At 48.8% G+C, this 15912-nt stretch overlaps 4 protein-coding genes across 4 annotated transcripts; all 4 read right to left on the bottom strand.

Annotated features, from left to right (window-relative positions):
* Positions 1–12188: 12188 nt before the first annotated feature.
* F5147DRAFT_527162 (uncharacterized protein) lies at positions 12189–12680 on the bottom strand (the record flags this gene model as incomplete). The annotated part of the gene is made up of 3 exons (XM_041430013.1): positions 12189–12286; positions 12348–12552; positions 12615–12680. Coding segments are annotated over 3 exons (369 nt in total), but the record flags the coding sequence as incomplete, so codon positions are not given.
* A 3-nt stretch (positions 12681–12683) lies between these two features.
* F5147DRAFT_527794 (uncharacterized protein) lies at positions 12684–13030 on the bottom strand (the record flags this gene model as incomplete). The annotated part of the gene is made up of 2 exons (XM_041430032.1): positions 12684–12884; positions 12938–13030. Coding segments are annotated over 2 exons (294 nt in total), but the record flags the coding sequence as incomplete, so codon positions are not given.
* Positions 13031–13177: 147 nt separating this feature from the next.
* On the bottom strand, positions 13178–13333 carry F5147DRAFT_527213 (uncharacterized protein; the record flags this gene model as incomplete). Its single annotated transcript, XM_041430017.1, has 1 exon — positions 13178–13333. A coding segment is annotated over one exon (156 nt), but the record flags the coding sequence as incomplete, so codon positions are not given.
* A 41-nt stretch (positions 13334–13374) lies between these two features.
* Positions 13375–14324, bottom strand: F5147DRAFT_588833 (uncharacterized protein; the record flags this gene model as incomplete). The annotated part of the gene is made up of 4 exons (XM_041432122.1): positions 13375–13455; positions 13507–13644; positions 13700–13813; positions 13929–14324. The coding sequence occupies 4 exons, from the start codon at positions 14322–14324 to the stop codon at positions 13375–13377; spliced, it is 729 nt and encodes a 242-aa protein (XP_041284737.1).
* Between the last annotated feature and the right edge of the window lie 1588 nt (positions 14325–15912).

The following is a 15912-nucleotide window of genomic DNA, read 5'->3' as shown; positions in this document are numbered from 1 at the left end:
GTAGTGCTAGTAATCTGTTCAGGAGGGTCGATGGCGGATGGAGGCGGAGGCGGAGGGAACGAGCGAGGAGGGGCGCGACTGAAGCGGCGAGGTGGAGGCACAACAGGCTCTTCCTCGGTCTCTGGTTCAGGCTCCACCATCACATACTCTGATGGGGTACCAGAATTGATGAGTCTCTTTCCAAGGGTAGCGCTGTATGTATTCGCTGCTTCTGTACGGGAGTTTCAGTCGCACTGGAGTAGTCAACCGAGGACTTTCTGGAAGACGATCCCTCAATACTAGAGCGACGGTTAAGCAGAGCAGTAGGGATGGATGGAATTGGAGGTCTTCCAACGGAGGAGGTGAACGCGGAGGAGGGGTCGGAAAGTACCTCTGCAGACTTCAACGTCAAAGACGACCGTCGGGGTGGAGGCAAGGGCGGGCCCTCTTCTCGACCGGCTCTCTAACATCCGCATCTGAATAATACGCCTCCTCGACCTCGCTCTCCTCCATTTCAACACGCACGTCATCTTCCGACCCATGTCTTGGCGGGATTCCTGCTCCGGATCGACCTCGACAGGTGGCAATGGCCGACGTGCGGGTGCAGGTACAGGAAGCGCAGCATCCTCACTCTCACTATCATCCTGCTTTGGTGCAAGTCGTCGAGCAGTGGCAGGTGCTACACCCGCGCCGGGCGGCAGCATCCCAAATCGCATGCCACCCATACCTGCAAGTTTTACGGCGATCCGCTGCTTCCTCGCAGCCCTCATCTTCTACTGTCTCGTCTCTTTCCTCGGATTTCCTTAGCATCAACTTCAGGTTCATCAGGAGGGATAGATGTCGGGGGAGGTGCACGAGGAAAAGTAGGTCGAGTAAGTGGCGTGGGGACTGGTGGGTGCACCAAACCGGATCCCGCCCAAACGCGCCATGCGCTCTGCAATGGTCCGTTTGCGCACAGAATCCTCATCCTCTTCTTCAGGCTCCTGAGCTCGCTGAGGCTGGGAGGGTGCCTCATCATCTGATAACTCTGCCAAAGGATACTGCTATCAGAAGTTGCCATGATACTAGCCCGACAATAACACACCTCGCTCAACATGACAGCTCGTCACAGGAACAACAACAACAAGCGGAAGTGCAGTGATTATTGGTGGAGAAGTCGGTCTGCGCACCAAAGGGCGAGGAGAGGTCGGCACAGGCGGTGGTGTAGGTGGAGCCTCTATATCCACAGACTTCACGCTTGCACTCGTACGCCGAGAAATGCGGGGGGGTGGAGAAGGTGGCTCCTCCATATTCGCAGACCTGACACTTGCACTGGTACGCCGAGCGACACGAGGGGGTGGGGAAGGTGGCTCCTCTTCCATATCCGCAGACCTGACACTGGCACTGGTACGCCGAGTGACACGAGGAGGTGGGAAAGGTGGTTCCTCTTCCATATCCGCAGACCTGACACTGGCACTGGTACGCCGAGCGACACGAGGAGGTGGGAAAGGTGGTTCCTCTTCCATATCCGCAGACTTGACACTGGCACTGGTACGCCGAGCGACGCGAGGGGGTGTGGCAGGTCGCCTCTCAGTGGCTTTAACTAACAACCTATGATCTCAGCGCCAGGTCAACTTTATGCACGTACAATGATCACGTACCACTCTTTACAGGGGGAGGTACAGGTCGCGGTGCAGGCGACTCGGGCCTTTCCTCGTCAGCCTGGAGCGCATACGGCAGTTTGGGGGGTGGCGGTGGGGATGATGGTGTAATCGAAGACTTCGACGATAAATTGACAGGTGGGGGTGGAACTGAACGTGTGATACGAGCAGGGGGCATCTCGTCGTTGTCCTGGTGTTGGTCTGGGGTTATTTCCGGTGCAACTTGAAGGAACTCGGGTGCATTATCTGGTGCTGAGTCAACAGCATCTGTAAATACGTCCTCCTCGTCCTGGGCACTTGTACCTGGTTGATTCGGATCACCCTGGCCGGGTTGGTATTCTTGCGAGATAGGATTTGCCGGTGGTAGAGGAGTATCTAGAGTGTGTGACTGTGATGCAGGCTCCCAAGCTTCGTGTTCATTCAAAAGCTGATCCGAACCATCACATTGTTCTTGTTCGTCCATCTCATCGTGATATAGCACGCGACGAGTTGTCCCCAAGTCAGGCTGAGATCCATGATCGAACTCGGCTAGTACAAAAAAAGCAACCAAAGATCGATTAATACACTACAACATGAATACAGGTGGTAAAATTAGAATTCACCAGCACGAGAAGCGGGCTCATCTACTTCTCCTGCTTCTTTGGCTTGTTCTAGTTCTTCCTCCACATGGGACTGGGGAGAAACATAAGCAGCAGGGGGAGAGGGAGTTGCTTCATCAACGGCGAGAGGTTCTTCTACTGAGACAGACTGAATGGTGATCGAGTCACGTCTAGCAGTAGTTGAGGGTATGGAATCCTGGTAGGATACAGGCGGAGGTCCCGAAAATGGGTTAAACGCGCCCATCTGAGCGAGTTTAGCAGCTACGCGTTGCCTACGCGCTTCTTCTTCTGCTTCGTCTTCTTCCTTTTGCTCACGCTTTTCATATTCCTGCTCTTCCTGTTCCTGCTCTTCTTCCTCCTGGTCTTGTTGCTCAGGAGCAGGCTCATCGGCATCGACATGGTAACGTTCCTGCTCGAGCTTGTCTGCGGGGTCCACCTCGGCTGTGTCAAGCTCGACACTTACGCCTACTTCACCAATCTCCTTCTGTACGTCACCGATGACGAGGATCTGCTCTGCGGATGGGACTGGGACTTGTTCTGGGCTTTCGACTACTTCTTGTGATGTCACCGTTACAACAGATGGTCTGGCCTCTGGCTCGAGTTCAAGTTCCGGTTCAGTAGTAGTCGTAGGTTCTTCTGTGGGTTCAGAGTCCGGGGCCTCTTCAGAAACATCTGCTGCCGCAACAGGCACAGGAACCTCTGAGAGCTGGGATACCGGAGGCGACTTGTACGCCTTCTTGCGCGGGGGAGCTGCGCGACGTGGACCGGCGGGTACTGGCATTGAGCGGGTAGTTGCTGCATTGGATGGGGAATCTGAAATGGAGAGCGAGGAAGAGTCGGAATCCTTGTGTGTAGGGGTGGGGAAGAAATCTGTAGAACTTCATTAATACTAACGTGAGAGCAGCGATCGTAACAATGACCTGGATCAGTCTGCGTCTCTTCCCTGACATCAGCGGGAGGGCTTATAGCCTCCGCAGGAGGTGGAGTCACTAGGATACGCGTTATTTCATACAATAAACTAGAGATGGCATAACATACCCTCTGAGTCTTCGAAGGTCACTCCCTCATCTTGCCTAGGTTGAGGTGGAGGGGTTACTGGCTTCTTGGGAGCTGGCTTGTTGGTAAACAGAGGCGGGCCCATGCCAACACGTGCACCACCCAGACGAGCCATGCGAGCAGCGATCGCAGCACGGCGCTGCCTCTCCTCTTCCTCCGGATCTTGTTCAATCTCAGCGGCATCCTGCTGAGCCTCATGTTCGCCTTTTAGGTCGGTAGAATCAGGATCACCCGTAGCAGGGGGAGAAGACCCTTGAGCATCAATCGCCTCGTCTTGCGAAAGAACCTGATCTTCAGGAGCTGATACTTGCGGCGGTGGTTTCCACCTTGGTTTGTCTGCAGGTTTTGGGAGGATCGGGGGCGGGGTGCCGCCGCCAAACGTAACCTTGCCCTGGAGAGCAGCCATGCGCTCTTTGAGACTTCCGCCTCTGCCGATGCTCTCCATCGCGTCTGATGCAGACATCCCCGCAGTCTTACGCTCAGATTCTGGCGACTGAGGTGGTGAAGGTACCTTTGGTTTCCACGATTGGAGGGTCGAGGGCTTTGGGCGTGGTGCAGGCCCAGGGGCAGGCGCTGCACTCTTGTTAGCATTCTCGAACGCGGCGATCCTGTCGCGCAGTGAACCTGGTTTTGGTTTTGGCGGTGTTTCACTCATTGTTGGTTTGTAGATTAGTAGATGGAGATGGTGGCAGCGAACTGCAACAGGGTAGCATGTTTGGCTGCGTTCAATTGACACGAGGCACTCGATGCCTTGTGTTTCTCACGCTCGCGTATTTTAAGTACATGTACGACAGAGTGAAAACGCAACGATCAATATTATTGGAGTCCAGAGAAGAGGAAGGGACGAGAGATGCCTGCGAGCATACTTAATCAAGGTAATGGAACACCCCTGGAACGCGGCTTCCAAGGTCTGACTAAGTTAAACCCTATTACTTATTGCGTTATCGAAGGGTTCTTGAGTGACTGCGAGATCTGGGCCTCCTGTGATTCGCTAGCGTTGTTTCAATTACCTGCTGGACGAATTGGACCTAGGCTACTTCATAGGGAACCCATCGAGTAATCGTTTACGAGGTCGACGTCGCAGTGGCCACCGTATACTGGTGGTGGTAGCTTCTCCTTTTTCTGGAACCAGCCGAGGCAAAAGAAGCCTGAGTGAGTCGCATTCCGTCATCCACACCAACTCAAAAAATAACTCATTCTCGCTACCCTTTACGAACGTCCCTATCTTGGTCTTCTCTCTTGAAGATTGATCGTCCCTTTCCCCGACACGTCAATCTCCTGCTCTTGCTCCACCTTAACAAAAAACTGGTTTCAATCGACTCGATGATCTAAGACAAAATGTGGCCATACTAGGATGAAAGATAACTGCCAATATTATTGCAAATGGTTGGAGGTGAAAGGTGAAACTTGCCAGAATTCGCTGACACTCAGGGGTGGAGGTCATGATAGATCCACTGCCACATGCCGCAAGACATGGCGAACGGAGCATATATCATTGGGTCTCCTAGCAGTTCCCGGCACCAAAGCCCATAAGACGATCATTAACACCATCATCGAGACGAGACTTTCGTGCCACCAATAATCAATTTATTAAGCACAGGTATAACTATAAGGAACACCCACAATGGCTGTAAACTCTTGATTCCCGTCTTCGTTGCAATGGCACCGTTTAAGAATGGCAAGAGCGCAGAACCTGCCTGCCCGAAGCCTGCTATCCAGCTGATTGACCCTACATTCAGGTTTCAGTTGACCATAACTTGTGCTACTAAACATGAAATTACCTGTGACGAGCCACTCGGGGAGGATTCGTACTGCGTGCATCATAGCGATGGGATACATCGGCCCCAAAATCATACCAATGATGGAGATCGCAACGCCTCCACCAATGATCGAAGGCACCAGCCATACTATTAGTTCCAGCCCAATCGCCAGGCTGGCGTAAATGAACACAACACGACGTTCCCCAACCTGTAACCTTTGGGATTTATGTTGCATGCTATAAATAGAATAGAGACTTGCCTTTTTGTTCACCCACAAAAGACCGACACGGCCAATCATGATACCTATTTACAAATGAACAGTCGAAGCCCTAGCATGCCTGGAAAGGCTTACCTCCGAAAAACCCTGATGATATATATCCCGAACTTGGACCTCCTCCGCGCACGTCGATTATGTACGTCACCATCCAGCCTGGAATAATGTTCTGGGTGAACATCTTCTCCGCTTAAGTTATATACTTACCACCCACAGTGACCTCCACTCCTACATATATCAAAATGAAGAAGGCGATGAGGTGCACTTCTCTGAGCCGTAATATCTGGCTGAACCGGCTCTTTTCATTCGTTCCCTTTTCGCCTGCTGGCTGTCCAATCTGAGCGAGGCACTCTGTGAGATGCTTAGCAATCTTCCCAATAATGTAAGTGCTTGTCATACCATCCTGTGTTTTCAGCCCGAATACTGCAATCAACAATACAGTGTTTATGAACGCAATACCAAAGCTGCACAGGTAGTGAAATGACCAATGCGGAAGCTGAGCAAATTGTGTTGCTGCCAAAGGGGACGACAAAGCGCCAGCACCTGAAAAGTGAAGATAGGAACATCCGTCGCGTTTCACCGCCATGAAGGTACAACATACCATATACCTTTCAATAGCAAGATAAATCGAGAGTTCACGGACAAGATGACACTTACCGCATGGAGAATCCCCATTTTTACCTCGGGGTTATCCTTGAGACTAGCCACAAAACCATTCGATTGTGTGAACTAGTTTTCAGGGTCTATCCGTGCAGTATTGTCCATTGCACTTGTATGACTTACCTGTAGAGCCAATCCAAAGCCATTGATGGCGTAACCTAGCACGAATGCAGGAAATGGCAAGGCACTCGCTTCTATGGCATACGCTATAACTTGACACGAAGTTCCTGAGCAACGATAAGACGATTGTGACCTCTGATTTCAATCATCTGCCCTCACCTACCACAATCACCTAGACCACGAAGCGTGACTCAGAGATCGTAAAAAAATCATCGAAGATGGAATCACCTTTCCGAAACCGAATCTGCCGTCTAGATATAGGTTTGCGAATGCTCCAGATAGGAAGCCCTATCGAGTAACTCAGACTGATCGGTGAATCCTGCATGCTGCAGTGAAATCTTACAACACATGCGAACACGAATATCAGGGATACGACCATGAAATTCAACTGTCAAGACGATAGGAAGGTAAACTTCAAAGAGAAGTGCAGGTGTTTCAAACCACCTACGCCATACACTTTCTGTATCCGAGGGAGCAATGGACCAGTTGTCCCATCATTCCATCCAGCTAGGTACATCGACCCACAAATTGTCGCAAATTGCACTCGTGCGCGCAGCCGCTGATGTTTCGTTTGTGATTTCAGGTCAGAAATAGATACTGCTCTTGAATCACTTGCAGACGACCCCACTCGCACTTCAATTCGTTCGTTGTGTTTGTCGCTCTCTTTGAAATTGTGATGGGGGTCAAATGTCGGATGATGCGAAATCGTATGGCCCTCACTGATCGTCGTCGTCTGCATAATGTGTTCTGAATCCGTATACGTGAACTGCAACCTAAGGATGTTCCTGGATCCAATGTTATGACTCAGAAACGGAAATTGAAGATTGAGTGCGTTCGAGTAAACGACAGAGGAGGTATCGATGAAGGACGTTTTGATCTTCCTCTAACGGATATCACATTGCCTAAGAAAAGCTGCGAGTAAAATATTTCAAGCCACGCGGCCCGCAAAGACTCTAGAGTCTTGATCATGCGGGTGAATGTTATGATTGTTGATGTCGATTTTATAAGCCAGGACGTAAATAAGTGTAGAACTTACTACTAATATAAGTGCAATGCTAGAAGCACGCTAAGCCCAGGCTCTTTCCCATCGCTGCTTCGAGTGCAGAGGTAGACTGCCATTGGTCTGCGAGGGCTAGTATATGGTCGTCCGGAGCCTTGCGTGTGACTCACAACTCGGGGGTAGATCTTGATCCAGCACGTGTAGAATTCGATCCCAGTATAACGGTCATGACTATGTGCCGGACTAGGATTCAATAACTTACAAAGTCTGATAAATTGTCGCCGGGGCCTCTGTAGAAGCAGGAACACAATGAAAATACTGACACACTCAGAATCACATGCATGCAATCGTAGCATGTCGCATAAGTAGTCCTTCCGATCAGTCTGAACGCAAATGAAACATTGAATGTGCGCGAGCGATATCGGATAGTGGCATGATTATCACGAGTCGTGTAGGAAAATTCTCCGTGACGTCCCGTAAAGTAGGGGTAGTGACGGGGAGCAAACATCCAACCGGAGACTGATCACGAGCTGCTCGTTGAACTCGAACAACGCAAAGAACTTGCGCAAAACACGACGGACGACCTGTCACGGGGTCCTTGTTTGGCCGCTCGGCTCAATTTGATCGGAGTTTTATTACGTCAGCTATGGTTGACGCTGTGAGCGCTCCTCCAACCCCCCTCGATGTCTTTCGTGCCTGTCACCCGCTGGCCTCATGAATCATGATACAACGGTGGTCACTGTGGCCGCATGCGCGATGTGTCGGCCATGAATAAAAACTCCGACCGAAGCCAATACCCCCGATTATCTGTGGAGTCACGGTAGCGGTAGTACTAGCCTGTAGTGCTTCCTGAGTATACGGGGCAACTTGAACGGAGGTACGTTTGTAATTCCGAGCCTACCATTTTGAGCTTGTTCACATGTAGAGTGGCGTACTCTTTATCGACGAGCTAGCAGCGACCGCCGAAAAGTCATCTTTGGTCACATTGCCTGCGGATGATAAATAAGTACACGCGCGATAGGCATGGATACAGTTACAGCCATCCGTAGCTAGACCTATTAAGTTAATGCATCGGGACTTTCATCACAAGCAGTGCACTATCGCCATGCTGTAGCACCATCGTAAGTAATGTCCTCACTTGAAACCGTTCAATGTCGTTGATTTAGGAATTGTTTGTCTCTTCTATCTAATCTTGCCACGCAGACCTCGAGACCGCACGCGAGGGCCCGGGTTAGCAGGCCAATGATAAATTTAAGATTAGGCAGCCGTGTGGGAAATTTAAACTTAATGATCGTGTTTCATCTGTCAACATGCCGGTGATCGCACCTTGCCGCATTGCATTGGAACAAGTTTATGTTGTAAAATGGCCTGCATCTTTCATCTGAATCATCTTCTCGTACCACCATGATTGCACGGCAGGATGACGAGGAAATGCCTCTTCTGCAACGACCAGAGCAACCAACGACTAAGACACCTCTACCCTGGGATCAATTTTCGATCGTACTGTTCTTGGAGACGTTAGATCCTCTTTCTTCTCAGACCCTTTCCCCGTTCACTCCCCAAGTGAGTATATTCCCTTTGCCTATACTTATATCTGACCACAATCGGAACTTTGTTAAGCTCGTTAGAGATATTGGAGTGACTCACGGAGACGAGTCTCAGGTTGGTCGTTATGTCGGCATCCTTGTAAGCATGTCTTCGTCATTCCTCCCCCTTCATTCAGTTCCTGATATTCTCCCGAGCAATCGTCATACTATGTAGCGCATGCACTGACTATTTTTCATTGGAGTCAACTGTCCGACCACATCGGCCGGAAACCTGTAATACTGATAGCTCTATTAGCAATTTCGGTCTCGATGTTTTCGTTTGGGTTGTCGAAGACTTTCCTTGATCTGGTCATCAGGTCAGTGTGTTCAACTTAATACTTGTGGTCATCGATTACTGATATTCTTGACCAGTCGTGTTGTCTGCGGAGCATTTGATGCGAGCAATGCTATCCTCAAGACCATGGTGATGGACATCACTGACATGACCAATATGCCCGAGGCATACGGTTATGTACCAATTCCGTGGATGATCGCAAACTCAATTGGGTAGGCATACATCAATACGTATTCCATTTTCTCTCTCACTAAGTTCACGACATCTAGACCACTCATTGGCGGCTCGCTCTCCCGACCAGCAGAGAGATTCCCTAATATCTTTGGGCGATCAGAACTCCTGAAAGCCTACCCATATCTCCTACCATGCTCTATTCCGGCATTGTTTGCATCAACAGCTTGGCTAGTCACGTATTTCGGTCTTAAAGAGGTGAGTCTGGCGCTGAAAACCCATCTCTGGACCACACTAAGGGTGGTTACAAGAGCACTTCTACCAGGACATCACTTTGGGAGCTGATTAAAGGAGGATTCTCCGGAAAGTCATACAAACCTCGCCAGCTATCGAGCAATGCTATAGTCGATTCTGGCGAAGCGGATCTTGACGAAGTCCAATCAAAGCCGCTTTCGCTGCGTGCCTTGCTAACCTCGAAAGTGTTGAACGTAACAGCAAGTTATGTCACCATGGCCCTGTTTCATATGGCGTTTAATTCGGTCCTACCTGTTTTCTATGCGACACCGATTGAACTCGGTGGTCTTTCCCTTGACCCTCCTCGCATCGGCGCTTTACTTGCAGCACAAGGCGTCGCGCATGGCATATTTCAGCTACTTTTCTTCGCTCGTTTACATGATCGCTTCGGTGCAAGAGCTATCCATATCACCGGCGTTACCTCCGGTATACCCATCGCCATCTTATTTCCAGTGATCAACGCTCTTGCCCGAGCCCATGGGATAGGTATGGCGGTGTGGCTGTGTGTTGCCGTTCAGCTTGCGCTGTCGATCAGCTTTATCATGTGCTACCGTATGTCCATCCAACACTTCCGACGTCTTAATTTACTGAGAAGTCCTAGCTTCCATGGCATTGTTTATCAGAGCCGCCTCTCCCAATCATGCTTCGCTCGGAGCAACCAATGGAATCGCGCAGATGGCTGCCTCGGTTGCGAGGATCGTTGGCCCGGCATCTGCAGCTTCGGTCTTCTCTTATTCAATGCAGGAAGGGCATGATGCGTGGATGATATACTATTTCATGATCACAATTGCACTTTTTGCAGTAGGTACTGGTCTATTCCTTCCCCGTAGTCCTAGTGTGTGGGAAGATGATCAATAATTTTATCGCGGATGGCATGGCTCAACATTGTTATATACATTACGGTTACATAGGATATTGAGAAGCTCTCCCAAACTACAGTAATTTGACACTAAACAGATGCTATGCATCATGAGCGTTCCACACGTGGGGGGATAGTAACCCAAGGGCCCAGACATATGGTGTTTTCCTTTTGGTGGTGGAAATAAACAGATAAATAATGATTTCATCAGTGAACCACAAATTTCGTCACAGACATCAACATTTTGACAGTTCCCACAGTAACCCACAGCACTCACAGCACTCACAGCAAACTTCTCCCAGGCATCAATGTTTCAACATTGGAAATATTCTTAAGTCCAACATTTGTATATGTTTGTTCAGGTGACGGTGCGCTCACTGGCACAAAAGTTCAACTTGTCAACAATGTTCTTCGCTGTAATGATACAACTTGAACAATGGCTGAGGAGGGAACACATAGATAGACTCTCAGCCAAATATATAATGTTGTGGTCTAGCACAGCCTAGTCTGCTATACTTGCAAGACAAGTGTGTTTGACCTGAGGGGTTTGCTGTATGGTATCAGAATAATCAGTTATATGAAAAGGAAGATAGTCCAAGGCGTGGGAAACAAAGTCCAAAGGTATAATTATGAGTCTGATGTTCTCGGGTTTTGGGTTAGCAGGTTTGTGTCGGGTTTGTGTCAGGAATATAGTGAATGTCGGTGTAGGACTTGGAGTCCTTGTAGCCTCGTAGAGGCCATTTTTGCAGTGTCCCTTAGGGTCCTCGCATAGCGCACGTTATAGCTAACGCGGCGCGCACCATTTCCGTTATCGGCTGATGGCCGCAACTCATGCGCGCGCTTCAGCTTGCATCCGCTTCCCTTTGGTTCTGTCGCACATCCTTCCCTTGTCCTATCCATGTCCTCCGCTGGTCCATTGGTGCGTACTTATCTCAATCTGCATTAGACTGACTTTATTTCTGACACTATCTCATTTATATTTTCATTACTTGCGTTATGGACCCTGTTTACATACTACCACTACCTACTCGGCTCCGAACAGTGCTTTGCACTGTAGAGATACAACAATTGCTGGGCACTACACGAAGTAAGTGTTTAGCAATATAAAAATGTTGTGGTCGTGCACAGCCTAGGCAATGACACAGGTATACCCGTGGGTGTCGCCAGTGTCACTCGCACCTGTACCCGCAGATATACCCACACCCATGACATGGGTGCGGGTTTTATGGTGGGTTGGTAGGTAGCGCACCTGTGGGTGCACACTAACATAGTTGAAAAAAACAAAATGTAACTACAATTAATTCAACCTTATTCTATCCCATCCATCCTCAAGTACCTCGTCAGCATCACCATCAACATCGGGCAATGTAGCGACTTTCGTAACATCTTCGTCCTTGACAAGGTTCAAACAGCTCCAAGCGCCGAGGCAGAGTAAGGCGCGTGTTGACTGCGCAGACAGACGTGACTGAACGTGAGTTAAGAGGAGCCTACCGCGGCTGAAAAGACGTTCAACATCGACCGATGTAGCTACCAACAGTGTCAGAACAATCTTTGATAGTGAAAAATTAGACGTACCAGGTATTGTCAGGTAATCGAGTGCCATCCGCGAGAGACACAGATAAGATGAGCAGCGCTCATGCCACCACACGATAGCGTCGGTAACGTGCTCAACATCAGCACTCAGGTAACGGTCAAGCTCGTTCCCTAAGTCGATGGATTGGGGTGGCGCGAGCACTGACATATGGTCAAATATATTCTAGAACACAGTGAGTAGTGAGTGGATGGAACAAAGAAAAACGAACCTCGCACGAAGAATCCACCGCCGATTGAGCAGGCCTGTCAATTGCCATCTCAAGAGCATCGTCGTCTTGAATCTCCATGTCCTGGTAGGACCGCTCAAACTTGTCATGAACCAGGGTTTCTGCGGTGTTGATCCAATCTTGCTCCCAACCGGCGGACTTGAAATAAGTCAGTTTATGACGAGGGTGCAGGACTAAAGAATAGTCAGTGTTCATAGGGATGTTGTAACTACTGAGTGGGACGGAAGAACTTACTCATGGCAATCCTGTAGACCTCTGATGTATCGGTCAGCTCATAGTATCGGTCCAAGGTCTTCTTTGCGAGTTGAACTGCCGCGCGAATTGATGGAGAATATTTCGTGTCGTGAGAATACTTGGTCATCCGGGTGTCGATTAAATCCATTGCGGGTATAACGGTTGCAAGATTAGGAGTTGATCGAGAGAAGAAGAGGGTAGCATCCTCTAGAATCTTAGATGCTGGTGAGCATGTTTGTGTTTGCTTAGTAAACAATCATAACACACCTTCAAGACGTCATGAAGTTGACCGGCAATTTCCCACTCACTGTCAGCAACCTCAAACTTTTGCAGACCCAGCTCTCTTCGCTGTGTAACAGCATCAATTGCTTTCCGATGCGAGACGGCATACTCCAACATGTCGTACGTGGAATTCCAACGAGTGGAGACATCGCGGGGCATGTTAGTTGGTGACATGGACTGATCAATGAGGATCTTGTGCCAGGCAGGCAGGAGGAGCGTTGTGGAGTGTATGAGCTTGTACGTGAGTTTGCGCAACTGCACAACGTCATGGTCAATTCGCAGGTGAGTTTGTATCAATTCTAACGCACCTTGAGAAGAACTAACTTCACAGGTCGAATATTTGTTCGCAGCTCTGCAGCTTGGGCCTCTGGCAACAACAGCACCTCATTTACCCATCCCTCGTTGTTATCTGGCGGGTCATCCTCCGACTCATTATACTGTGCGACCATCTCCCTGTCTTCCTTCTCAATGTCAGCGCTCAGCTCGATAAGCCCATCATCTTTGGCAGCATTCTGATCCCAGGCATGTTCAGCGTCTTTCTTCGATACATCAAACTCGCATATCAGGGACTTTGCGACAAGATTCATGGTGTGCAAAAAACACCTGGTGTGGCTCGCTTCTCCTGTGAACTTGGGAACCAACATCACAAGCTTGTCGACCATCATGTTATTGTTTGATGCGTTGTTGCACGTCACACTCAACATCTATTTATCAATGCTTCAGCACGTAAGTTTTTTCTACTGATTTAAAACATTACCTTCTCTGATATGTTGAATTCCGTTAGCATATCTGCAAAGACAGCTGCAAGCTGCTCTCCAGTGTGAGACTAGCAGTGGTTCAATACATGAACCATTCTCGATGTAAGTGATCAATGTACCATGGAGACTTCAATGATGTCTAACGGAAAACTCAGGGGGACACCTTTGTACTCGAGATGTACTGCGAACGCAACGAATGCACGGTGGTTCTCCGAGGTCCAAGCATCTGTAGTAAAGTTCATTTTCCCTTTGTACTCCTGGTAGGTCGTTTTAGTTTTTTTCTGTGATTCAATTAAATAAGACTTTACTAACTCCCAACATCTTAGCAATTCGCTTGTGCATTCGCGCAAACACGAGTCTTACATCACGAGAGATTGTCCTTGGAGAAGGTATGTAATACTCGGGCCTCCCGGTCTTCATCAATGACTGAAAACCTCTATCTTTGACTATATCAAATGGTCGTAGGCTCTCCACTACCCAACGGACCAACTCAGCCCTGCAAGATTGTCTGTTAGCTGATGTGCAGATGAAGCTCGAGGACCCACTTGGTTTCAGTATGAGTATGCTGCCTATGTGAGTACGTGACCTTTCCTTTTCCCTTACGCTCGAATGACGCCGTAATTGACCCGCTATGCAGGATACTTGTGACGATCTTGGTTCGCACTTCCTCCGCATTTTTTGCATCATCACAAGCCTGCAAAACCTCATCCCCCCAGCAAGTCTTGACATGCTTTTGCATGTTACCTGTCGAGCGAGCATCTTTCTTATCGAGGAACCGACAAATACAGACCTTGCATCCCTTCGCCATGCACTTGAACCCATGTGCACGACGTCCATCAATTATCTCGATGGCGGGCATGGGATCAAAAAACGCATAGATCGGTGAGTTCCACTCCTTCATTAATTGTTCTGTAGTGACTAATGTTAGTTTATACATAGAATTCGAACTTGGCCCCTCACCGAGCTCCTCCTTTGCAGTCTCTTCTTCATCGCTGATCACAATTGCCTCGTCATTCAACGCTTCATCTTCGTCTTCAGAGTGGACCGCTGCTTGTCGGCTCAGTGCTGGATGGGCTTTAGGTGGGGCTTGTTCAATGGTTCTGCCGTGAGGCTCGGTTGATGCTTCCTCGACACTGTTAGTGCCATGTTCCTGGGTTGACTTGGCCTTCTTCGGCTGTGTGTGTATTGTTCCGTTGCTACCATCAGTATTCTTTCTTTTTTGGATGTGATTTTGAGCCTCTCATCTACTGCTGCCTTTGCTTTATCTGTAAGTTTGGTGATATGTTTAGTAGTGTTTTTGAGAATTGTTGAATGCATGGTAGCTTGTTAGTGTTGTTGTTTTTCCTTCTGTTGGTTGGTATCGTGCTTTAAGATTAAGGTTCACACTTGGTACAGTATCGGAGTTATATAACATTTTGCTTACATACCCACCATAGGGGTATGGGTATGGGTGTGGGTACCCAAAGTGCATACCCCCACCCACACCCATGACCCATGTGGGTGGCTGGTACCCATGACATTGCCTAGCACAGCCTAGTCTGCTATACTTGCAAGACAAGTGTGTTCGACCCGAGGGGTTAGCTATTTGGAATGGTCTGTAGTTAGTGAAACAATAAATGGTCAAAAGTCCGAGCACGAGAAACAAAGTCCGAGGGTATATCTACGATGTCCAACGCCAAAGTGTCGGGTCCGATGTTTTCGGGTTTCGGGTTAGTGGGTTTGGGTTTAGCGGGTTTGCGGGAATGGCGATAGCGAATGTCGGGAAAGCGAGTGGTATGCAGATATATGATAATGACGGGTATTTCGGATAGAAAGAGCAGTAATATTCGCAATGTCAACTAAGAACTACGAAATATCGGGTTTGACCACTAAGTATCAGGAAACGGCTCCCTACTACTTGGATAATGAAAATACTCATAGTCAGTCCAATATATATATAAGTACGTAGAAATCCAGAACCCTATAGGTGAAAGTAGCGGCCGACGATTTCGGGTCCAAAGTACATGTAAACTAACACGAGGCGCTGCGGATGATGGGAAAACATGTAATAGCGCTTGCTATGACATGAGTAATGTGTGAAATAATCAACTACGCACCTAGTGGGGCTAGCAAGATGGGACAGGACACGGATAGGACAAGTGCATGGGAAAATATCGGGTCCGATGCGGCCGAAACATTGGGTCCACTAGTCAAAGCATCAGGTTTGTGTCGGGTTTGTGCGGGTTACATCAGAAAGTAATGGGCATTGAACGTGTATCAGGAAATCAACAAATACGAGCCTAACACGAGCTCGAGTGCTACAGCGCGCTCTCATATATACTTAGTACTTACGAATTCTCATGTATCTATCTTTTCCCGTGTCGAAATTATCACCAACTTGCACGCAACACTTGGACTGAAAATCTAAAACCTTCGACATACTACCGCATGTGCGCCTCTTATGGCCGCGTTAACGTTCACATTCCACTTATCGTTTCTATTGTCGAGCTTTCTCCTCGCTCCATCACCGTGCCGCATAGCCTACG

Source organism: Suillus discolor (assembly GCF_016758755.1).
Source record: "Suillus discolor strain FC423 chromosome Unknown F5147scaffold_162, whole genome shotgun sequence".
Classification (NCBI taxonomy): Eukaryota; Fungi; Basidiomycota; class Agaricomycetes; order Boletales; family Suillaceae; genus Suillus; species Suillus discolor.
This window is presented reverse-complemented; position numbering and strand designations above follow the sequence as displayed.